The 25,778-nt window shown below is 41.1% G+C and overlaps 1 protein-coding gene across 1 annotated transcript in view; it reads left to right on the forward strand.

Annotated features, from left to right (window-relative positions):
• ptchd4 (patched domain containing 4) overlaps nucleotides 1-22,073 on the forward strand; it is a 71,735-nt gene extending 49,662 nt beyond the window's left edge. The window contains exon 3 of the mRNA XM_078400150.1: nucleotides 19,007-22,073. Coding sequence (XP_078256276.1) covers nucleotides 19,007-20,643 — 1,637 coding nt within the window. The 3' untranslated portion in view covers nucleotides 20,644-22,073. The remainder of the gene's footprint in view (nucleotides 1-19,006) is intronic.
• Nucleotides 22,074-25,778: the final 3,705 nt, after the last annotated feature.

Here is a 25,778-nt window from a genome sequence, read left to right on the forward strand (position 1 = left end):
TTTCTTCCTACGTTCGAGGTCACCAATGTAGTGAGTCCAGACGAGTGGTTTTATCTGAATCCTTTATTAGTATCAAACCCGTAACAAACGCGACAGACTTCTTCCTGGACAAACACTACTTCACTTACTAATCTAATCTCTAATCTGGTTTGGCGCCAAGCATTTAAATACCCCGCGCTTCCTTACCCCGTGACCGTAATCCAATCCGAGGGTTCTATTACCTGGCCAATCCCTATGTCCCTACAGAATTCCAAATTAACACTCATCTCTGAGTGAAATGATCTTCCTCACATTTAGCTTTATCCATTGCTCAACACTTTGAATCCACATCCCTTGCTTAACTCTCCCACCTCCCCCACAACAATTGTGTAATCTTATTCCATGACATAAATGAGGCGCCGCATGGAGTCAAGGATAAAATATCAGTAATAGCCAGAAATGGAGAGAGTATCAAGCTCAGGGATACTTTATATCACAACTCTCGCTGGCTACATTCTCTCAAATGACAGCCAGCTAACTGACAACCAACAAACTGACACGGGCGGCACGGTAGCGCAGCGGTAGAGTTGCTGCTTTACAGCGAATGCAGCGCCGGAGACTCGGGTTCGATCCTGACTACGGGTGCTGCACTGTAAGGAGTTTGTACGTTCTCCCCGTGACCTGCGTGGGTTTTCTCCGAGATCTTCGGTTTCCTCCCACACTCCAAAGACGTACAGGTATGTAGGTTAATTGACTGGGTAAATGTAAAAATTGTCCCTAGTGGGTGTAGGATAGTGTTAATGTACGGGGATCACTGGGCGGCACGGACTTGGTGGGACGAAAAGGCCTGTTTCTGCGCTGTATATATATGATATGATATGATATGATATGACAACCCTCCCCTAACAAATGTATCAAAGACCATCACAATCAATCCCATAATGTTGCAAATCAGATGTTAAAGTATCAAATGTATCCCGCAGTGTGGAGTGGAACTCTAACTGAAAGGGGCTGAAGGTGGATAAGTCACCTGGACCAGATGGACTGCACCCTAGGGTTGTGAAAGAGGTGGCTTTAGAGATTGTGGAGGCAATAGTAGAATCACAAGAGTAAGGATTGGTTCCAGATATTGCTCTGCTGTTCAAGAAAGGACCAAAGCAGAAGAGTGGAAATTGTAGCCTGACTTCAGTGCTTGGGAAGATTTTAGAGTCCATTATAAGGGATGAGGTTTCTGAGTACTTCGAAGCACATGATAAAAAAGGCCAAAGTCAGCATGGTTTTGTGAAAGGGAAATCTTACCGGACGAACCTGTTGGGATTCTTTGAGGAAGTAAATAGCAGGATAGACAAAGGAGAGTCAGTGTATAATGCTTTTGGTTGACTTCTGGAAAATAAATGAACAGCATTTTTCCATAGGATTACTCAGTAGCATAATGTGCAAATAAAGCGCTGAATCCATTAAAGAGCAACTCTACAACTGCAGAAAAAACTAAATATATGTTTTAATATATTGTTATTGACATCCTTCATTCATTACCAAACAACATTTCAATGATGCTTAATAATTTTAAGCAAAACATCGTGAGTCTTCTAAAAATTTGAATTCAATCCAAATTTAAACAAAGTCACAAACCTTCCAAAAGGGCCTGTGCTTTATGTATACAAATGATCATTATTTAAGTTTAATGTAATGCTTAGTCACAGCGCTGAGCTATACTCAGAAGGTTGAGTAATTTCGAAAATTGTTGTTGCTGTAATGTGGACTCTGTACTTCCTAAATGAGTTCTCACTGAGAGTGCAGGATTTCTGAATTTATCCCTATAATTCTCCTTTAAAATTTCACATTGTTTAAAGTTTAATTTAGCAAGTACATTGCAAGCACAAGCTAAGTGGGACCACACTTGCTGTATGTTTTCCTTTCTGTTTGTACTCCCAATAATTGTGTGTGCTTGATCATTTGTGAATGTAATCCATTTTCATCTTAACAGCCAAGGCTCTGTAATTCCTTCATTAAACCTCTCCGCCTCTCTACCTCGTCCTTTTCAAAATAATCATTAAATTCTACCTTTCTCACCAAACCCTAATAGAGTATCACACATTTTCTGGTCAGGTAGTATTCTTAAGAAACGCCTTGGATTAAAGATGCTGTATGATGGAAATTATAATAGAGTCAATAGAGACTTTGTATACATCAATAAGGTCACTCCTCAGCCTTCTATGCTCCACAGTAAAAGGTCCCAGCCTATTCAACCTTTCACTACAACTCATGCCTGCAAGTCCAAATGATATATCTTCTGCATTACTTTCCAATTTAATGTCATTCTTCCTGTAGTCGGGTGACCTGAACTACAAACAGCACTCCAATTGTGATCTCACCAATGACTTGTTCAGATCCATCATGATGTCCTAACATTTGTACTCAATGCCATGGTATTTGTTCCTGCAGAATACAAAATTTTGAACATACCTATAGCATAAGATTTTTTAGAAGACAAAGAAACTTGTTAAAGAGCTCCATGTAACGTGTGTTGTATGTGACATTGATGTCAGGACAAAAGCTGTTCTTTTATTGCTATCAATTCTATCAACATTATTGTAAGAAAAAAAAGAGTTACTGTTTTAAGCTGTATCTGCTCACCATTCCCAGTATTCACTGTTTTTAATTACAGATTTTCAGAATCTGCAGTTTTTAATTTTGTTTCAGCATTCTGGTGGGGATGTGTGACAACAGTTTTAAGGACGCTAGTCAGCGCAATAAGTTCTTTCATGAATCAAATAACTTAAATAGTTTAAATTATCAATTTTTCCAGTTTCTCAGATTACGCGGAAAGAGACACAATGCCCCTGGTAATTTCCTATTAGATGTGTTGAGACCTCCAGAATTGGTTTTTTTAAAGGAGAGACATACAAGGGTTTCAAAGGTCTTTTATTGTCACATGTACCAATTAAGGTGCAGTGATATGCAAATTACCATATAGCCATACTAAAAAAAAGCAACAAGATGCACAACTACATAAAAGTTAATGTAAACATCCACCACAGCGGATTCCCCATATTCCCCACTGTGATGGAAGGCAATAAAGTCCTATCGTCTTCCTCTTTATTCTCCCGTGGTCGGGGCAGTTGAACCATCCATCGGGGCAATTGAAGTTCCCGCAGCCGGCAGTTGAAGTTCCCTCGTCGGGGCAATCTAAGCTCCCGCGTCGGGGCGATCGAAGCTCCTGCGGTTTGAAGCTCCAAGAGTTGGTCTCTAACCAGAGACCGCAAGCTCCACATTGTTAAAGTCCGCAGGCTCCCGCGGTTGGAGCTCAGAGTCGACCCCTGGCAAAGGGATCACGAGCTCCGCAATGTTAAGTCCGCAGGCTCCTGCGGTTGTAGCTCCTGAAGTCGGTCTCCAGCAAAGGCTGCCAACTCCTCGATGTTTGGCCGGAGATATGTGCGGACGGAGATACGATACGGAAAAAGAAAAAAAAAATCACATCTCCATCGAGGTAAGAGATTTTTAAAAGTTTCCCCTGAACCCCCCACATCCTCCCCACATAAAACAAGCTAAAGAACACTAAAACAGACATTTAACACATTACTATCAAAGCAACAAAGAAGGAAGGAACAGACAGACTGTTGGCGAGGCAGTCATTGCTGGCGCCACCTGGTACTTTAACAGGAATAGAAATTTTAGCCTCTCTGGTCTATTTCACCATTGAACTGGATTATGGATTGATTCATAGCCGATGATATCCAGCTCCTCATCTCCACCAAGTCAATCTCCACCACCACACACTCTACACTGACAAACTGCATCACTGAAATAAAATCTTGGCTTCAATCAAATTTCCTCAAACTCAACTGCAACAAATCTGAAATCATCATCATTGGTCCAAAAACGCTCACCAAATCCACCCAAAACTTCATCCTCAATATTGATGGTCTCCCAGTATCCACCTCCCCTCACATCCGGAATCTTGGAATCATCTTTGATCAAACCCTCTCCTTCGACAAACACATCAAACACATCACAAAGACAGCCTTCTTCCACCTCAAAAACATTGCCCGTCTCCGTCCATCCCTCTCCTCCACAGCTGCAGAAACCCTCATCCACGCCTTCATCACCTCCCGTCTGGACTACTGCAACAGCCTCCTCTATGGCGCACCCTCAAAAATCATCAGTAAACTTCAATACATTCAAAACTCCGCTGCCCGTCTACTCACCCACACCCCGATCCGTGACCATATCACCCCCGTCCTTTACAAACTCCACTGGCTCCCCATCCCCCAGAGAATCCAGTACAAAATCCTCCTCATGACCTACAAAGCCCTCCATAACCTGGCCCCATCCTACCTGACTGACCTCCTCCACAGGCACACTCCCACCTGCACCCTCCGCTCTGCTGCTGCCAATCTCCTATCCCCCCCCATCCGGACCAAACTCAGATCCTGGGGGGACAGGGCTTTCTCCATCGCTGCTCCCACCCTATGGAACTCACTACCCCAAACCATCAGAGACTCCTCCTCACTCACCACATTCTAAACATCACTGAAGTCTCACCTGTTCAGTACTGCCTTCAACCACTGAAGGTCACCTCACCTTCTGTCTCCTTTCTCTGTTCGTTTACTTATTTATCTATTTATTCACTTCCCTATGTTCTTTAAAATCCCTGTAAAGCGTCTTTGAGTGTATGAAAAGCGCTATATAAATGTAATGCATTATTATTATTATTATATCTTAAAACCATCAATGTATATTGCCTTTCTGTGCATTCCTAGCATAAATCTATTAACAATTTTGATATCAGCACCTTTTCTAGTTTCATCTGCTTTCTGGAAGGGGGAATTCCTGATTTCTATAACTGTTATGAAAAGGGAAGTACTTTTAATATCATGACATATTTTTGATTCTAAAGAAATGAGTCGCTATTGTGAACTCTCCTCCCCAAGGAAGTCGTTTTTCTCCTTTAACCGTAAAAACTCCTTTTTGTCCTCTTAAACACAGATCACCAATTAATTTTGGACACAAAGTGCTGGAGTAACTCAGCGGATTGGTACCCTTCTTCAGACTATAGGGTCTGAAAAAGGGTCTCAACCTGAAACTTCACCTATCCATGTTCTCCACAGATGCTGCCTGACACCAGACTTTGTGTCAGTGTGCCTTTTTTTGTAAAGCAGCATCTGCACTTACGTATTTCACCATTTAATCTACTATGTCGATTGCATGTTTTTGAATATCTACTCTTTAAGTCAGTCAGAATAAAATAGAAATTGGATGTATGAGTGGAAACAATTGTCTGTTGATTTGTGAGTCAACATCTAAACGTTTTCAGCTTCTCGTTTAAGCAAACATTACAGGAGACAATTCCAATATAGAAATTGACATATCTTCTTACAAGTGTTATAAATGATTCATCTGCCTTAAGCCAGTGGGGCAAAGAATGGCAGAAATATGTTTAAATACTTCATTAGGAATGGAAAGTAGAGGTGTTGGATTTTGTTGGATGTACTGCTAATGACCATTTGGTTCCTCTGCTGGATCTGGTCTGATCTGACAGTTTTGCTTAGTTAAGTATTTACAATGGACTCCTGCCTGAGAAGGGAAATTATCAGTGGCAATAAATTTAAAAATTGTAGGCAGCTTCAGCACTAATAAACTTTTGGTTAAAGAGTTCTCACCAATGATCTCTACAACTGGACCCATTACCAGCTGACACTTCCCATAATTGCTTCTCATGCTTAGGAATCACTTCTCATCTCACTTCTCCACTTCAGTCTCCAATGATCATGTGCCTCTGCTCTGACCTTTTCCCGCCCTAAAAAAAATCTGCTGCCCTTTCCACTATTTTCATTCTGGGAGGTTGCAGGCAACAGGCCATTTTGTGGGTACCTGTTTAAAGGCCACAGCTCAAAATCTTATGCATGGGGTTGCTTGTTAACATGCAAACACCCACACCAGTGTATATTCTCCCTACCCCCATATTTTTTTGTTTCATTTTCAACACTGTTTTATCTTCTCATTATATTTAACAAATAGAACCAACATGGTTAACTTCTGTTCCAATGACACTGAAAGTACACATTTAAAAACTAGTATTAAAAACCACAACCAAATGAAAGCACCAAGTGTGATGCAAAACAATTAATTTCATGATAAAACAATTGCCTTTTATTTACTTCTCAATAATTACTTTAGTTTTAACATGTGTACGAGCTCCAAAACTTTTACTTGGCTTCAAGTAAATTCATAGTAGTCTCTGTTCCTCGCATCAGGATAGTTGAAGCACTCACAGCCAGGGACATCATTGTGCTTGACATTGGAAGCATCAGCAGCAGGTTGGAGCACAGTCTGGCTCAGCTGGTTAGCTAAAACCACTTAAATAGGATGAGAACGAGAACCAGTGAGATGCTGGATATTCCAAGGCAACTGACACAATTCTCCAGATTTCCCATCACCTCCTGGCTCAGGAGGATTGGTATGGAATATAATGACAAGGAACTGCAGAGGATGAAATCTTGTGCAGAACACAAAGTACTGTAGGCAGAATCTATGGAGGACATGGATAAGCAATGTTTCGAGCCGGGTCCCTTCTTCAGATAGTAGTTGTGATGGAATATTCTTGCTTACCAATGAAGTAACTTAACTTGTAAATATAAATAAATGTGACATCACCATATGATGCTTTTGATTATGTTTGTATCATTATCGGCACGTGCAGAATTAAGAAGAATTTCAAACCACACCATTAGAACTCTGCAAGTTTTCTGCTTATTCTGCATAGACTACATAGAACATAGGACAGTGTAGCACAGGAACAGGCCTTATGGCCCGCAATGTCCGGGCTGAAGATGATGCCATGTTAAATTAATCTCTGATAGACACAAAATGCTGGAGTAACTCAGTGGGACAGGCAGCATCTCTGGAGAGAAAGAATGGATGATGTTCCAGGTCGAGGCCCTTCTTCAGACTCTTCTGCCCGCCTGTGACCCATACCCTCCATTCCCTGCACATCCATCTGCCTATCTAAAATTTTCTTTAAAAATTCCACTACATCGTATCTGCCTCCACCACCTCCCCAGGCAATGCGTTCCAGGCGCCTACCACCCACTGTGTTAAAAAAAAACTGCCCCGCACATCTTCTTTAAACTTTGCTCCTCTCACCTTAAAGCAATGCCCTCTCGTCCTTGACATTTTCACCCTGGTAAAAGATTCTGATTATCCACTCTATCTAGGCATTTTATATACTTCTATTAGGTCCTGCATCAACCTCTGCCGTTCTTGAAAAAAAACATTCCTGCCAGCATTGAACCTCTACTGCACTCTTTACAAAGCCTCCATATCTTTTATGTAATGGGCTGACCAATACTCCATATGTGGCCTAACCAAAGTCCTATAAAACTGCAATATAGGTTTCTGACTCTTATAGTCAATGCAAAATCATGTTACTCCCCCAGGAAATTACAGGGATCTGTGCAATATAGCTTTATTGGCAACCAATCACCCTTCCAAAACATTAATTCCCTCCACAACTGGACTGTGTTTACAATTTGTACCATCTACAAAATGCACTGCAGTTACTTGTCCAGCTTGATCCAAGAGCACCTCTTGAAATCGCTATTTCTATCACTATTATTTGAGCACCAATTGGCTCTGCTGCTTCATGGTTCCAACAACCCATTTTTAATTCCAAAAACAGGTACCCCCCCCCCCCCCTTCCAACATTGCAAAGGCATGGTGGTAGGTCAAAGGGCTACTGTAAATAACCCCTAAGGGCTAATGGCATGTGAGGGAGAGTAAGTTGGATGGGCACATGGAAATAAGCGGAGAGGCAATAGAATTGATGAGATGACTCTTCTGAGAGTCGGAGGTATTTATTCACAAAATGCTGGAGTAACTCAACAGGTCAGGCAGCATCTCAGGAGAGAAGGAATGGGTGATGTTTTGGGTCGAGACCCTTCATCAGACTGAGATTCCTTCTTCTGAGAGTCAGAATGGAGCCATTGTGTTGAATGACTTCCTCTGCCTGTTAAACATAACCAAGGATGACAAAAGCAGCAAGTGAATATGAGCACTCCCATCTCTAAATTCCCCTCAATATATTGCAGTGTCCTGCAATGGAGATACAGCTCCACTTTTCATAGCCATTGGGTTGTAATCTCAGAACCTCTCAATAAGTAGCACCAAAACACAACTTCACTTAATGGACCTCTGCAGTTTAAGGGCATAGCTCACCACCATCTTCTCAAAAGCAATTATAGATGCCAATAATTACTGGCTTTGGCATCATTGCCCTTGTGCAATGAATACATTTTAAGTAAGCCACCAACTTCATTTTTGACAGATAAATTATCAACACTGTGGAAGAAGCCTCTCTGTCACGAAAAAGTGCATAAGCAGTCAAATTGAATGTTATATGTTGTAATAGACAATAGACAATAGATGCAGGAGTAGGCCATTTGGCCCTTCGAGCCAGCACCAGCAATCAATGTGATCATGGCTGATCATTCACAATCAGTAATTTCTTAGTAATAGATAGAGCAGTTAATTCTGGTGTCAAAATCAGGGTTGTGACGGGAGAGAAGATCAAGCCCTATGGCCATCTCGCTCAACCAGTCTAGAATTACGTGATTAAATTAAATTAAACAGCAGCTGCTAGCATTAATACATTCTGCGGCAGTCTCCATGAGCTGATACTTTAATACATTTATGATCATTTACCTTGATTCTTATTTGCTGATCAGCAATATGTAAAATATTGAATCAAACATGGCAAGAAATGAATGCTGGTAGAAACATGATGTATTTAGCTATGTGGCAAATTTATTTGGGGAAGTCACCCACTCTTGGCCAAAGTGAACTCACACGAGAAATGTGCTGATATCCTCCTGCACTGCAGTACTTGAATTGGTGCCAGACCTGAGCGTGACTAAAATGCTGATGCACCTCACAATCTTCAGTCGTTTTGGGAACAGGGCCATTAAAAAGGGCCGGTAAACAGGATGCCTTTTTACACAAAAACCTTCAAATTAGCAAGGGCTGGCATAATGAATTAAAACAACATTTATCACTCATTTATTAACATTGGATTAAATTAATGAAGTGTCTGTGTAATTTATTGGTAGCAATTTGTGCAGCCACAAAATGTGACTTTTTTTAACTCATTGGTCAAGTTTTACTATTGATATGTTGCAGTCGGCAATTTGTATACATCAAACAAACGCAACACTTGTGCAGAATTAATTTAAAGTATTTCCATTGTTTTCTTTTGCTGGACAAACGTGAATTATGTTCAGAAGGTGTTTCATTGTATTTGGAGAACAATTACAATGGGAAAGCTATACATTGCGATATGCAGCTCATTTAACAAAGAGTCAGGGTGTCATAAAGTGATACAGCGTAGAAACAGGCTTTTCAGCCCAACTTGTCCACATCAGCCAACATGTCTCAGCAACACCAGTCCTACCTGCCCGTGTTTGGTCCACATCCCTCCAAACCTCTCTTATCCATGTACCTGCCTAACTGTTTCTTAAACGTTGGGATAGTCCCAGCCTCAATTACTTCATCTGGCAGCTTTTTCCATACACCCTCCTCCCTTTTTGTGAAAACGTTACCCCTCAGATTCCTATTAAATCTTTTCCCCTTAACCTTAACATGTATGTAGATTACTTATGTACCATAAAGCTAAGGAGGACCTGCAAATATTTTATTTGATTTATCTAGTCCTATTCAGCCAAATTACTGAGATGTATAGAAATAAACGAAGAAACTCTCAGGGCTTCATTCTAATGATGATGTCCTATTCATTCCAAGGGATGAGAGCACTACTTTTACACCAATGAATGGTTTATGAACATAGAAGAGGTTTCATAGTGAGAGGATTTGAGTGTAGGAGCAAGGAGATCCTACTGCAGGTGTACAGGGCTCTGGTGAGACCACACCTGGAGTATCATGTGCAGTTTTGGTCTCCTAAGTTGAGGAAGTAAATTCTTGCTGTTGAGGGAGTGCAGCGTATGCTCACCAGGTTAATTTCCAGGAATGCGAGACTGACATATGATGAAAGAATTGATCGACCGGGCTTATATTCACTCAAATTTAGAAGGATGAGATCTTATAGAAACAAATAAAATTCTTAAGGAATTGGACAGGCTAGATGCAGGAAAAATGTTCCCGATGTTGGGGGAGTCCAGAACCAGGAGTCACAGTTTAAGAATAAGGGGTAGGCCATTTAGGACTGAGATGAGGAAAAACTATTTCACCCAGAGAGTTGTGAATCTGTGGAATTCTCTGCCACGGAAGGTAGTGGAGGCCAATTCACTGGATGTTTTCCAGAGAGATTTAGATATAGCTCTTAGGGCTAATGGAATCAAGGGATATGGGGAAAAAGCAGGAACGGGGCACTGATTTTGGATGATCAGCCATGAATACACATTGAAAGGCGGTGCTGGCTCAAAGGGCAGAATGGCCTACTCCTGCACCTACTTTTTATGTTTCTATGTTAAGTAATAAAAAATCGTTGCTCACTCAATTGCAAATGCATTAGAATTGCAGTTGGCATAAAACATGGACAAAATACATGCACCAATATTTGGGCCCAGCGAATAAACTGCTAATTTCAGCAGAGGAATGTGGCAGCAGGCTGTCACAGCAGCAGATGTCAATGAAGTGTCTGTCAGCTAATTAGATTGAATGCCTCATCACTAGTTTTGGTGCCACTTTACAAGTCTGTGTAACACAGGCAAACATGACAGAGGCAACTAAATAAGGGACAAGAGCGCAGCAAGAATTAGAGAATATAATTAATTTCATGTGGCCTGACTTACTAATCCTGGGTGATAGAAAAGGGCCAGCGGAGGCAGTTGACTCCAAGAAGGGCAGTTGTCTGACCAGAAACATCGTCTGTCCATTCCGTACAAAAGATATATTGTCTGAAAAAGGGTCTCAACCCAAAACGTCACCCATTCCTACTCTCCAGAGATGCTGCCTGTCCCACTGAGTTACTCCAGCTTTTTATAGACAATAGACAATAGACAATAGGTGCAGGAGGAGGCCATTTGGCCGTTTGAGCCAGCACCGCCATTCAATGTGATCATGGCTGATCATTCTCAATCAGTACCCCGTTCCTGCCTTCTCCCCATACCCCCTGACTCCGCTATCCTTAAGAGCTCTATCTAGCCCTCTCTTGAATGCATTTAGAGAATTGGCCTCCACTGCCTTCTGAGGCAGAGAATTCCACAGATTCACAACTCTCTGACTGAAAAAGTTTTTCCTCATCTCAGTTCTAAATGGCCTACCCCTTATTCTTAAACTGTGGCCCCTTGTTCTGGACTCCCCCAACATTGGGAACATGTTTCCTGCCTCTAACGTGTCCAACCCCTTAATAATCTTATATGTTTCGATAAGATCTCCTCTCATCCTTCTAAATTCCAGTGTATACAAGTCTAGTCGCTCCAGTCCTTCAATATATGACAGTCCCGCCATTCTGGGAATTAACCTAGTAAACCAATGCTGCACGCCCTCAATAGCAAGAATATCCTATTTTGTGTCTATCTTCGGTTTAAACCACATCTGCAGTTCCTTCTTACACAGATATTGCCTGATCTGCTGAGTTCCACCAGCACTTTGTGTTTTGCAGTTCACTACAAATTGTGTTAGGCAACACTAAATATTTGGGCACCAGTAATATACTTAGATCCTTAACATGGTGTTCATAGTCTTGATAGTGCTAACAAGTTGTACAATTTGCCATCCATTCTTGTGTAAAGGAGCTCACTGAGGCTCTACATTTAAAGAGAGCTGAGTACATTTCCCCCTCCCTTGTTAGAGACAGGGAGCCAGAGAGAATGTATAGCTTTGCTAGAGTAATAGGCTTCCCCTCAATGCTATCAAGCAACATAACCCTGTACCAAAACCACCGATTCCATTCTCTTATCGCCCTAATGGAGAGCAATCAGAGGGAGTAAGCCATGCAGGTGAATATCTGATGGCCTGGCCACTATTTTGCCTCCATCATTTTCTGGCAGTCCATGGTGGCAACTGTATTGAAGTCTCCTTGATTAACCAAGATCAGAAGCAATGTTCCTGAACCATTCTGGAGACACATTGGCACACCCCACTGAATGGATCTCAAGAATAATGGTGGCCTGCCAAGTAGTGCTCGGCCTCGACATTATGTGGGGTTCACCCTTGCTACTGTGCTCCTTGCTACTTGCTACCCTTGCACTCACACCCTTGCAATCACACTGTTACCCTTGCACCCGTGATGCTGCGTGACCCTGCCTCCCACTGTGCAGAGCTCTAGGCCCTTATTTGCAGATTTCTCCCGCATTGGCTGGATGGCTTTCTGAGGTAAGAAATATTTAAATGCATACATCCAACAGTCATCTTCTGCCGCCTCACTTTTCTAATTCCAACATGGATCTTCAGCAGTGATTCTACCCTCTGCACTGGCTACAGTGCCCCCCCCCCCCCCCCCACCCAATGCAGATCATGCAATCATGTCAATGGCTGAGCCGATGGATATGTGTGTGAAATAATAATAATAATAATAATAAGCATTTATTTTTATATAGCGCCTTTCCAGAAGCTCAAAGCGCTTTACATAAACAATCACAACATAAAAACAAACAGACAAACTATCCTAACGGAGAAGCGGCGAATAAACAACGCCAGCGTCCTCTCACGTCAGGGTCCGGCAGTAGACAGCAAAAAGCACAGGACACACAGATACAATTTTTACACAAACAGCCATCACAGTGATTGCTCTAGGCACACCCTCACTGTGATGGAAGGCAAAGTCTTATCTCCTCCTGATTTCTTCTCCCGTGGTGCCACGAGGTGATCGAGGCTCCCAACTTTTTTGAAGCCCCTATTTTTGAAATCACCTGACAATGTGTCTAGTTCTTCACTAGCTACTTACAATCCACCCACATCCTGCCCCATCCTTTGTATCTCTCTATCTCTCTCTTCTATATATATATAAGGGATGCGTGTGTGCATATATATATATATATAGAGGGAGAGGGAGAGGGGGAGAGGGGGAGAGGGGGAGAGGGAGAGGGAGAGAGGGGGAGAGGGGGAGAGGGGGAGAGGGGGAGAGGGGGAGAGGGGGAGAGGGGGAGAGGGGGAGAGGGGGAGAGGGGGAGAGGGGGAGAGGGGGAGAGGGGGAGAGGGGGAGAGGGGGAGAGGGGGAGAGGGGGAGAGGGGGAGAGGGAGAGGGAGAGAAGGAGCGGGGAGAAATAGTGAAACAGTTAATGTTTCAGGCCAATGATCTACCAGCACAAATCCTATTAAAACATAAAGTGCTGATCTGAAGAAGAGTCCTGTCCCAAAACATCATGTGGACTTTCCCTCCACAGATGTTGACTGGCCCACTGAGCACATTGCGTTTTGCCCAAAATTCCAGCATTTGCAGTTCCATATGTCTCCTATTAAAATCTGTTGTGTTTGTTTTCTTAGATGGCAATATATAAATGCTTATTTCAATGCTGAACTTCATGAAGCATGTCAGTGGCTTTGGCCAATATATATATATCCCAGTGATAATTGCAAATCTATCTAGACTGGTGTTGCTGCTGATGATAACGGGTGCAGGTCCATGTGACTGGATGGAAGGTAAGTTACCTAATTTCTACCCCATAGGCTCACGAAAAATCTGCCCCGGAAATTGCTACACCTCATAATTCTAGTTCTCAATTACTTGGAATGTATTGCAAGTTTACCATCAGTGAGTTTGGAGTTAAACCATCATGGTACATTTAAACAAACGTACTGAGGACTGGGTAGGTAGAGTTGTGGATTTTCAATAATGAAAATGCAAATGGATAGACTTCTGGAAAGAAACCAATATAACTATTTACTATTTACTAAAATTTGAAATTACATCGAAAATTTGACAGGGTTTCTAACCACGACCTTGTAGGTCTTGGGATTGTAATTGTAATTGTAATTGATTTTATAAGCCAAGTATGAAAACAAAACAAGTATGTAAATTATACTAGGAGTTTGATTTGCCATACAGTCATACCAAAAAAGCAACAAAACACGCAACCACGTAAAAATTTAACATAAACATTCATCACGGCGGCTCCTCCACAGGCAATGATGTCTTATCTTCTTTCCTCCTTTTTTCTCCCGCGGTCGGGAGAGTCAAACCATCCACAGTCGGGGTGATTGAAGCTCCCGCAGTCGGCGATCGAAGCTCCCACATCGTGGCGATCAAAGCTCCCGTGATCAGGGCAGTCGAAGCTCCTGCGGCTTGGAGCTCCCGAAGCCGGTCCCTGACAAAGGGGGATCTCAGCTCCACGATGTTAAAGTCCGCAGGCTCCCGCGGTTGGAGCTCCCGAGGTGGATCCCTGGCAAAGGGACCGCCAGCTCCGAGTTGTTAAATCCGCAGGCTCCCGCGGTTGGAACTCCCAAGGTCGATACTCAGCAAGAAGCCACCAGCTCCACAATGTTAGGCCGCAGTGCAGACGGAGATACAATAAAGAAAAGGTTGCATCTCCATCGAGGAAAGAGATATAAAAGTTTTCCCCACCCCTCCACCACACCCTACATAATACAAAACTAAAGATACACTAAAAGTTCAAACTCTACCTCCGCTACATTGACGACTGCATTGGTGCTACCTCTTGCACCCATGCAGAACTCACTGACTTCATAAATTTCACCACTAATTTCCATCCTGCTTTTAAATATACTTGGACCATCTCCGACATCTCCCTACTGTTTCTGGATCTCACCATCTCCATCACAGGAGACAGACAAGTGACCGACATCTACTACAAACCTACTGACTCCCACAGCTATCTTGACTACATTTCTTTCCACCCTGTTTCCTGTAAAAACTCTATCCCCTACACCCAATTCCTCCGTCTATGCCACATCTGCGTCCAGGATAAGGTGTTTCATACTTGGGCATCAGAGATGTCCTCTTTCTTTAGGAAATGAGGGTTCCCCTCTTCTATTACAGACGAGGCTCTCTCTACGGTCTCCTCTATATCCCGCAGCTTCACTCTTTCTCCCCCTCTACCCATTCGTAACAAGGATAGAGTCCCCCCTTGTCCTCGCCTTCCACCCCATCAGCTGTCGTATACAACATTTCCGTCACCTCCAACGGGATCCCACTACTGGCCACATCTTCCCATCTCCACCCCTTTCTGCTTTCCGCAGAGACTGTAACTCCCTGGTCCACTCGTCCCTTCCCACCCTAACCACCCCCTACCCAGGTACTTTCCCCTGCAACCGCAGGAGATGCAACACCCGTCCCTTTACCTCCCCCTTGACTCCATCCAAGGACCCAAACAGTCTTTCCAGGTGAGGCAGAGGTTCACCTGCACCTCCTCCAACCTCATCAATTGTATCCGCTGATCCAGATGTCAACTTCTCTACATCGGTGAGACCAAACGCAGGCTCGGCAATCGTTTCACTCAACATCTTCACTCAGTCCGCCTTAACTAATCTGATCTCCTAGTGGCTCAGCACTTCAACTCCCCCTCCCACTCCCAGTCTGACCTTTCTGTCATGGGCCTCCTCCAGTGCCATAGTGAGGCCCACCGGAAATTGGAGGAACAGCATCTCATATTTCGCTTGGGCAATTTACACCCCAGCAGTATGAACATTGACTTCTATAACTTCAGATAGTTCCTCTGTCCCTCTCTTCCCCCCCCCCCTTCCCAGTTCTCCCACTGTCTTCCTGTCTCCTAACATATCCTAGCTTTGTCCAGCCCCCTCTCCCCTGACATCAGTCTGAAGAAGGGTCTCGACCCGAAACGTCACCCATTCCTTCTCTCCTGAGATGCTGCCTGACCTGCTGAATTACTCCAGCATTTTGTGTCTGCCTTCAATTTGAACCAGCATCTGCAGTTATTTTCCTATACAGTTTGTCACATGATGTGACATAAATATGACAGTCTTAAAGTAACAGTAATTGTTCACCATCATTACTACATACACTGCACCATCAAGTTCATTGTTCCAGAACAGGTTCTGCGAGAGGAGTCATTTATTATGACATACAAGACTTGTTCATTAATAGTGTTGTAAAGATAGTGTATTGCATGCATGATTAAATGTATATTTCAATTACAATGGCATGTGACAATATTTGTAGTTGTCATTAGGAAAAGATGGATGAACAATGTCTCTCACAGTACATTAATTAGACCCTCATATAGCTATATTAAATTAGGATACTTCGTAATATCAGGAATTATTACAGACTATTCAACCTTTCATCTACATGCTGGCTTTAAGTAAGAACAATCCAATTAGTCTAATTTCCCATTTCTTGCCCCCTTCCCTTCAACTTATTTTTATTTTATGCATTTTGTTTTCAACGTCCACATTGAAATGTGCACTTCACCACCTTTTCAAACTGGGACTTTCTGATCACTGCTACCTGCTTTGTGAAGTTTTCTCTCATGTCACCTGTAATTTGTAAGCTTTTCACCAACAGAAACAGTTTATCTTTTATTCTTTATCCAGACCTTTAGTGATATTAAATTAGACATGACGAGCTGTGCACCACATTCACCTTTAGTGGGATGATTGCAGTTGCAGTTATCTTTTGTTGCCCTCGTCACCATGTTGCTATGACTGTCCCAACAGAAAGAGCAGCCTGCAAGCAGTGGCCTCAGACATCACTGAAACTGCAATTGCCAGCCAAATAGCCTTCTACCTGCTTGTGCCTCTCTCACTGTCCCTAAATATCTCCAAAGATCTGAGTTATTTATCAACAGATGAAAAGCATTTAAATAAAGAAAATAAAAGAAATAAAGAGAAAAAAAATTCTGCAATTGAAATACTCTTTCAACTTATTAGTGTCCCAACTAATTTAAATATAAATCAAAATAAGATTCAAATCAAATCAGTCAGCTTCACTTACATTGTCCATGAAGATATACAACTGTGGAGCACCTAAGATGCACCAGCAAAGTGGCCTGATACCAGCTCCTCACCTTATGTAACCATCCTGGACTTGGTGTTGAGCCTGAGTTCAGCTAGCAGACACTGAAGTAAAGAACCATTGACAGCAATGTATCTGCATGGAACCACGTGTAAGCCACTCACAGTGTCTAGCTCAAGATTTCAGCAGTGGGCAAACTATTTCTAAGAGGTGCAACACAACGCCTCGTTTTCACTCCAAACAGCTATAATAAACCCCCAAAACCACATAAGCTTTTCTAATTGCTGTCTCAATCTGTCCAGTGGTCTTCCACCATTCACGAACAAGTGTAACCCCAGGTCTCTTGAGTTCCTACATTTCTTTGGAATTGAATTAGACAATAGACAATGGACAATAGGTGCAGGACTAGGCCATTTGGCCCTTCGAGCCAGCACCACCATTCACTGTGATCATGGCTGATCATCCACAATCAGTACGCCATTCCTGCCTTCTCCCCATATCCCTTGACTATCTTTAAGAGCTCTATCTAACTCTCTCACTCTCTGTATTACTTCAGAATCCATCTACCTATTTACGTCCTCCTTAAGTCAACCACAAGCTTCTGATGTTCACCGAACTTCTAGGTTTTGTGCTGCTGCAAATTTAGAAACCGCGTCCCACTCAGAGAGCAGTTCTGGAAGCAGAGAGCAGAAACTGCTCAGAGAGCAGCCCAGCATACCTGACTGAAGCTCAGAAATAATTCCCATGGGAACTTCCTTGAAATTGTCCACATTTAGCTCTTTGGTTTCCTTAGTCACACAGGAAATGACTAATAAAATGAATAAAAATAGTCAGCTTATTTTTAGGATTTATCTGTCTGCCAGAAGTTAATTTGCTGTTGTGAATTTTTTAATATTTATATACAGGACATTTCAAAATCTCGATTTCTCTAAGTCCCCACGAATAGTTTATTTCTAAGGTAGACACAAAATGCTGGAGTAACTCAGCGGGTCAGGCAGCATCTCGGGAGAGAAGGAATGGGTGACGTTTCGGGTCGAGACCCTTCTTCAGACTAATGTCTGGGGAGGGGGCGGGACAAAGATAGGATGTACTAGGAGACAGGAAGACTAGTGGGAGAACTGGGAAGGGGGAGGGGAAAGAGAGGGACAGAGGAGCTATCTGAAGTTAGAGAAGTCAATGTTCATACTGCTGGGGTGTAAACTGCCCAAGCGAAATATGAAATACTGTTCCTCCAATTTGCGCTGGGCCTCACTATGACAATGGAGGAGGCCCATGACATAAAAGTCAGACTGGGAATGGGAGGGGGAGTTGAAGTGCTGAGCCACCGGGAGATCAGGTTGGTTAAGGCGGACTGAGCGAAGGTGTTGAGCGAAACGATCGCCGAGCCTGAGTTTGTTCTTGCCGATGTAGAGAAGTTGACATCTGGAACAGCGGATACAATAGATGAGGTTGGAGGAGATGCAGGTGAACCTCTGCCTCACCTGGAAAGACTGTTTGGGTCCTTGGATGGAGTCGAGGGGGAAGGTAAAGGGACAGGTGTTGGTTTACAAATAAAACCACACAAAGTACTGAAGTAACTCAGCGGGTCAGGCAGCATCTCTGGAGAACATGGATAGGCAACATTTCCAGTTGTATTCCCTTTTTCCCCTGAGGATGAATCTGTGTCTTCCATTGCATTACATGAAAACAAATCTGTTGGACTTTGGTTCAGCTCCATTCAGAGTATTGTGTGCAGTTCTGATTGCCCCATTAGAAGAAAGATGCGGAAGATTTGGAATGGGTGCAGAGCTTGTTTACCAGAACGCTGCCTGGATAAAAGGGTTTCAGCTACAGGTGGTTAGATAGACTTGGATTATTTTCTCTGGAATGTCAGATGTTGAAGGGCATACTTAGGATATAAAATTATGGCCTTTAGTATATGAAATTATATACAGGTATATAAAATGATGAGAGGCAATGATAATGTAGACAGTCAGAACTTTTTTACCCAGGGTGGACAATAAGGCTGCGCTTTGTGCATCCGGATAAGGCACAAACTGTCGAGAGACTTTTTAAAAAAAGTTAAGCAAGTAACAAAGTCATCATAACTACTTGTTCACATAACAATGCTAATAATTTTGCTCTTCTACTTTCTAAAAGGCCACGGAACTAAAGGGGTGTTCGAGCTTCTCGCTGGGTGGCGGAGAACAAAAGAGGATTTACCATTCAAGGAAAGAATAGCAGCTGCTTATTCTGATGTGATGGTGTCCTACACGATGACAAGCTCGCTCTACATCATCACCTTTGGGATGGGTGCAAGCCCATTCACCAACGTCGAATCTGTCAAAATCTTCTGTCAGAACATGTGTGTCACAGTCCTAGTGAACTATTTCTATGTTTTCTCCTTTTATGGCTCCTGCTTGGTATTTGCTGGGCAGTTGGAACAGAACCGCTACCACAGCATATTCTGCTGTCGAATTCCATCACCTGAATACTTGGCGTCCAGGCCTGTCTGGTTTAAAACAATGTTAAATGATGGATTTCAGCAGCCCAGTACCCATGATTGCGATCCGTATCAGAAACATTTCATTCAGCGCTTTCTGAGGGAGCGCTACACTGAATGGATCATTAATACATACGTCAAGCCTTTTGTCGTGTTGTTGTACCTGATTTATGTGTCATTTTCCTTTATGGGATGTTTACAAATCAGTAACGGATCAAATCTTCTTAATATGCTTGCAAGTGACTCAAAAAGTGTTTCTTTTACAACAACCCAGCAAAAATACTTCAGCAACTACAGTCCAGTCATAGGTTTTTATATTTACGAACCAATAGAGTACTGGAATATAACAATACAGGAGGATCTGCGGATAATCAGCAGGGGTTTCATCAGAATATCATGGATTGAGCATTACTTACAGTATTTAAAAAAAATCAATGCCACAGTACTAACCAAAAGCGATTTCATCAGCATTCTAGCTAACTCATTTTTGAAGCAACCAGAATTTAAAAACTATATGGATGATATCATTTTTTCAAAGACATCAGAAGAAGTCGACATCATCGCCTCCAGAGTGTACATGGTGGCTCGAACTGCAGAGAATATACATGAAGAAATGATTGATTTGCTGGAAACATTAAGAAAACACTCTCTCATTTCTAGAATAAAATATATAGTGTTTAATCCAACATTTGTTTTCATGGATCGATATAGTTCATCCATCACTTCACCAATCCTGAACTCTGGTGTTAGTGTCTTGATCATTCTGCTGCTGACTATTTTCCTGGTTATCAATGCATTGGGTAATGTTTGGGTGATACTTAGCGTGATCTCAATGGAGTTTGGTGTGGTTGGACTGATGACACTATGGAAAGTAGATATGGACAGCATTTCAATCTTGTGCCTTATCTACTCTTTGAACTATGCCATAGATCACTGTGCACCTCTACTCTTTACATTTGTATTAGAAAAAGAACGCACCAGAACTGAATGTATCAAAAACTCTTTGGAATGGAATGGAGCAGCCATCTTGCAGAGTAATGTTTGTTTTCTGTTAGGGTTATTGCCCCTATTTTTTGTGCCTTCAAATTTGACCTTCACACTGTTCAAATGCTTACTTCTCACAGTCATCTGTACCTTGCTACATTGCTTTGTAATATTACCTGTTTTTCTAACATTTTTTCCTCCATCCAAGAAACGACACAAGAAAAGGAAGCGTGCAGAAATCAAAGAGGAAATCGAATCTGTGGAGATACGAGATAACTCAGGAATGGTTGATCATGTCACCACAGTTTGAGTACCTGGACAAAAATTCACTGGAAAAATCAGCATCAGACAGAGCCGCACAGCAGGTGGTTTAGCTCCCTGGTAAGGTTCAATCCCACGAGCTTGTGCTGGCCTTTAGGTCAGAACAAAGGAAGCATGGGAAATCTGAAATGCATTTCACTGAAAAGACAATCAGAATAAGATTTCAAAAGAACAAACCTGTTCCACCTAACACTAAAGGTGCATTGAACGTGAAATTAAAAAAAATAATAATAATTGGAAAGTTATCAATTAGAATTTGAAGGTTGAAGAAAAAAATAACCATGTGCTTATATCTTATCACCTTCAATATTTGACATTTTCTTGCTTTGAACTGCAATGCAAAAACATTGGACAGATTAGGAAAAGTTGCACAGGAAAGATATATCTTTGCGTGAATGTTTCACCAATGGATCTTCAATGAAGAATTTTGCTAATGGAAAAAAGCTAGTTATCAGAAAACATTCACAATGCAAAGCCTTATGCATAAACATTTTCCATGAAGGTGTCTGGAAGACTTGCTTTGTCTTCCATAGGGTAAAATTAAATGGCAATTTTCGATCATTATTGCTGATAATATTAGGCGACACAATTAGTTTTCTTCCCTCTTGTAACTAAGCCAAAGGGCAATGAACTGTAAGTCTCCTCAGTAAACATGAGGTCTGTGTGAGAGGAAATTAGCCATTATTTTATTATAAGTTTTTAAAAACTACACACCATATATTTTGATTGTATAATCATTATTTTCCAGCATAGGTACTATAAATCTCATTAAGTTAACACATCTTGTTGCAGAAGTGACCTCCACTAACTATTTTTCAAAATGCTTTGCTTATTGTTTAATGGACCTTGCAAAATACGATGCGCTCCGATAGAAAATAATTATCTAAAAAGTCATGAGTGTATATTCCACATATTTAAGGAATCTAAAATAAAATTTAAGAATTGCTAATAAATAGTTGAAGATGTTAGAACTCAGATATTAAAGTAGAAATTGCTGTCAACAGACCGAGGGTCAAATAAAAGATATGCCGGAAGCAGATAAATTAATGCTTCAGAGAAAGAAGCTTCATTAAATTGATGTTATTCTGACTCCATTGACAAATGGTCTATACTTGAAAAATGTAATCATAGATTCTCTGTTTTTGAGAAAGAATCCACAGCTCTGATGTTATGACACTTGCTTTCTCCTGCTCAGTTTTTCTGGCATTTATTACAATAATTGCTTTCAGAACTGCGAGTATAATGACAGCATTTTCTTGCAATAGATTATATTATTACTGCAGCAAAATTATTCCTAAAACAAAGAAAATTATCTTATTCAAGGTACTGAAATATTGATGTTTTGCTGACACACTCTCTTAATAGTTTATTATCCAATTTATTGAAATACTTTAAAGTTATTATTTATATGAAACAAAATCTGGACCTCTAGTTTATCATTTTTTGACTCACATAAAGCAGAGTTATGTCTTTCATGTAAATTCAATGCCACGTGACAGAATTTAAGTAATAGCTATGTTTTCTATTGCATTTTCCAAGGTTATTTTTGAAGTTTCTAATTCCATTGTTTAAAATTATTGTGGAACTGATGTTGTTTTCAAATAGAGAGTAAGTCATTTTAAATCCATAATTTCCTTTTTTTCATAATAAATTATTCTGCTAGATCATTCAGTGAATTTATAGTCCAACAGGTGAATTTTACTCTACAAAATAGCTGAATAAATTTTCCTCCCAGAATCATCACAAATTTTCTGAAATCTCGTATTTGAAGCTCTTCAATCTAAGGCCCAGGGATACCCCTGACCAAAATCTCGAATGACTTTCTCCATGATCATTCTCTTTCTGGCCTTTGATATTGTCAACTCCACCATTCTCCTCCACTGTGTCTCAACAACCATGCCCTCTGTTCATAACTGACCAGAGAACAAAAGCAACACTTCATGGGAGCATCCTATATTTTCCCCTTACTGTGCACATGCTCAACATTGCATTGTCATCCGCATACGTGGTATCAGTTTCCACATGTTCACCTGTCATCTCTCTCAACTTTTTCACTGTCCCTACAATGTAAGGCTGCTTGGGTGACAATGGTTATGTGAATAGCTGCAATGTCATCTAGTTGAATTCCATAACCTGGTTATTGTTCATCTTATGTGTAGGAAGGAACTGCAGATGCTGGTTTGAACTGAAGCTAGAAACAAAAAACTGGAGTAATTCAGTGGGTCAGACAGCATCTCTAAAGAAAAGGAATAGGTGATGTTTCCGGTCTGAAGGAAGGTCTCGACCCAAAACGTCACCTGTTCCTTTTCTCCAGAGAAGTTGTCAGACCCACAGAGTTACTCCAGCTTTTGTGTCTATCTATTGTTCATCTTATCCTGCATTGGTGAGGAGTATGTGCGTGTGAGTGTTGTACAATCTGTTTGATGATGTGCAAAAGTGCAAGGGGTAGTTGTAAGGTTTGCAAGCTCTAAGCATATATCTAGACTTTGAGATACAGTGCGGAAACAGGCCTTTCAGCCCAACGAGTCCACACCAACCAGCGAACACCCTGTACACTAACACTATCCTACACACTAGGGACAATTTAACAATTTTACTAAACCATTTTACCGAACCCAATTAATCTACAAACCTGTATGTCTTTTATCTCCCCAGTAAACTGCTTGCACTACGTTTTGAATATGTACTTACATGCTTTCCAGTTTTCAGCAGGTACTTACACATTTTATACCAGGGACACCAGTACAGCATTCAGAATCCTTGATAAAAATTGCCAAGAATACCCTGCTCAAAAATGCAATTTTTCAGTGTTTTCCAGAATACATTCACTTCCTGCAATTCCTAGCACCTGACACAGCCATCATCTCATTACTTTCCTATTGATAAGAAAGGTTTCAAAAGATATGGACTAAACTCGGGCAGGTGGGACTAGTGTAGATGGGGCATCTTGGTCAGTATGGGCAAGTTGGGCTGCAGGAACTGTTTCTGTGCTGTATAACTCTATGACTCTAAATGCAGGTGAAACTTTAGTTAGCGCAGGATAATTTTAATCAGAACTAACCCCTCGTGATGAACAATTCTCACCGCCTGTTGAATTTTTCCACCAACAAACAATACGATTAGCACTGGCTGGATCCTCTCATGTCTAACGTCTAAGAAGAATAAAGTTGGAAAACGATTAGCCAATGGGTTAATTGTAGATTGGGATCTCTTTTATTGTAATCTGGACCAATTGAAACTAACTGCCATCATTTGTCATCTCCACTTTCAGCTTTCTGTCCTCATTGTAATTATGATATGATATCCATCTTTAATTTCTACCGCAATATGTCATTAACTGTATGGAAGTGTAAGAACAATTATTTCCGTTGAATGGCATGGGTTTTTATTTGTGCCTTTGCCTCCAATGTGCAATGGTAATTATGTCCAAATGGATTGTCTGCTTAATGATGGAATCCTTTCTTTTCTGCCTGCTGTTAGACGTTCTTAAATCTACTTCTACAGACTGACAGTATAGTTACAATCACTGATAGTTGTGCCGATCAACTTCCTTGATTTGGAATGGGGGAAGCACTAACAGGAAATATAAATTGAGGATGTACTGTATTATTGTGCTGAGAGTACACACTATATTTACTATATTTTAAATACTCCTGGGAAATTAATAATAATGTAAATAGCATAAAGTATAATGAAAGCCAAAAGATAATGACTGATTTTGATAAGCCTCACTCTGCACCATGAAAATCCATTTTCGAGAATATTTATTGAGTAGCTTTGTGCTGGGTAGCATATTAAATGAAAGTTATTCTAAAAATAATTTGAACTACTATATGAATTAAATGAAAATTTATTATCATTAATATTACTATCAATTTATTATTAAATGAAAATTTATTATCGCTAACATTATTCATTATTAGCATGGTTTACAAAGGTTGAAGTTCAATTACACAAATTAACAACTAGATCCATAATTAGTTAACGATTACTTCTACTAGACTATAATAGTCTTAATTGGCTCTAAGATGTCTTAAATATACACCTTTTTTTAAAAACACCACATGACCAATAATAAATGTGTACACTGCATGCACTTTGCATTCTGTAATCATTCCCAGCATTTGAACCTCTTTCTGTTATCCTCATTTTTAGTATTGATAATAGATATCAATAATATTTCCTACCATCAGTGATATTTCACAGCTGTTCTGACACCTTGTGCAATACCAATTATACACTAACATTTTGTCTAGAATAGCATTATTTTGTCATATACTAAGAAAGAATGTAATATTACTATAATGATAAGCCACTATAAATTGGTTTTAAGATAGCTGTTAATTTGATTCATACCATTTAGATAAGTCATTACAAACAACATCATGGCACAACGGGTTGTGCTGCTGCCTCACTGCTACAGGTAACTGGGATCAACCCTATGTTTGAGTGCTGTCTGCACAGCATTTGCCCCTTCTATCTGTGAACATGTCGGGGGTTTTCAATGCATGCTCTGGTTTCCTCCTGCATCCCAAATTACTGTTAAAATAACTGGCCCCGTGAATTGCTGCATAGTCAGTTCATGGGAAAAAGAACGAAAGGGGAGACAAGTAGGGATTATGGGAGTGGTTGAGGGATGGTGGGGGAAGTTGCCGTGAACAGGGTGAACAGTCATGGCAATCCACCTTTTTCTTCTAGATCAAAGATCTTTAACAGACTCAGAAGAGGAAAGAGCTGGAGAACTCTTCAGGGGTAATTTATTTTTATAAGAACTGCAGGTCTCGCTAAGTGTTTTGTGGCCTTTTCCTTCTCACAGTCTGATACAATTAGCCAGTTAGCATAGTACATGTACTCACCATTTCTTCCTCAATTACATATCATTGGAGCTGATTTGCATGCAACAATTAGCTCATTTAATTTACCCATGCATGTGTCCATTAGAAGGATCCCATAAGTAAGTCAGCATTGCCATAATTTCTACTCATTTTCCACTTCACCAACAAACAATATGATTAGAACTGGCTGGGTCTTCTCATGTCAAATGTCTAAGCAGCATAAAGTTAGAAAACAATCAGTCAATGGGTTTATTGGGATCTCTGTTATCGCACTCTGGAGCTATTATAA

Source organism: Rhinoraja longicauda, chromosome 5 (assembly GCF_053455715.1).
Source record: "Rhinoraja longicauda isolate Sanriku21f chromosome 5, sRhiLon1.1, whole genome shotgun sequence".
Lineage (NCBI taxonomy): Eukaryota > Metazoa > Chordata > Chondrichthyes > Rajiformes > Arhynchobatidae > Rhinoraja > Rhinoraja longicauda.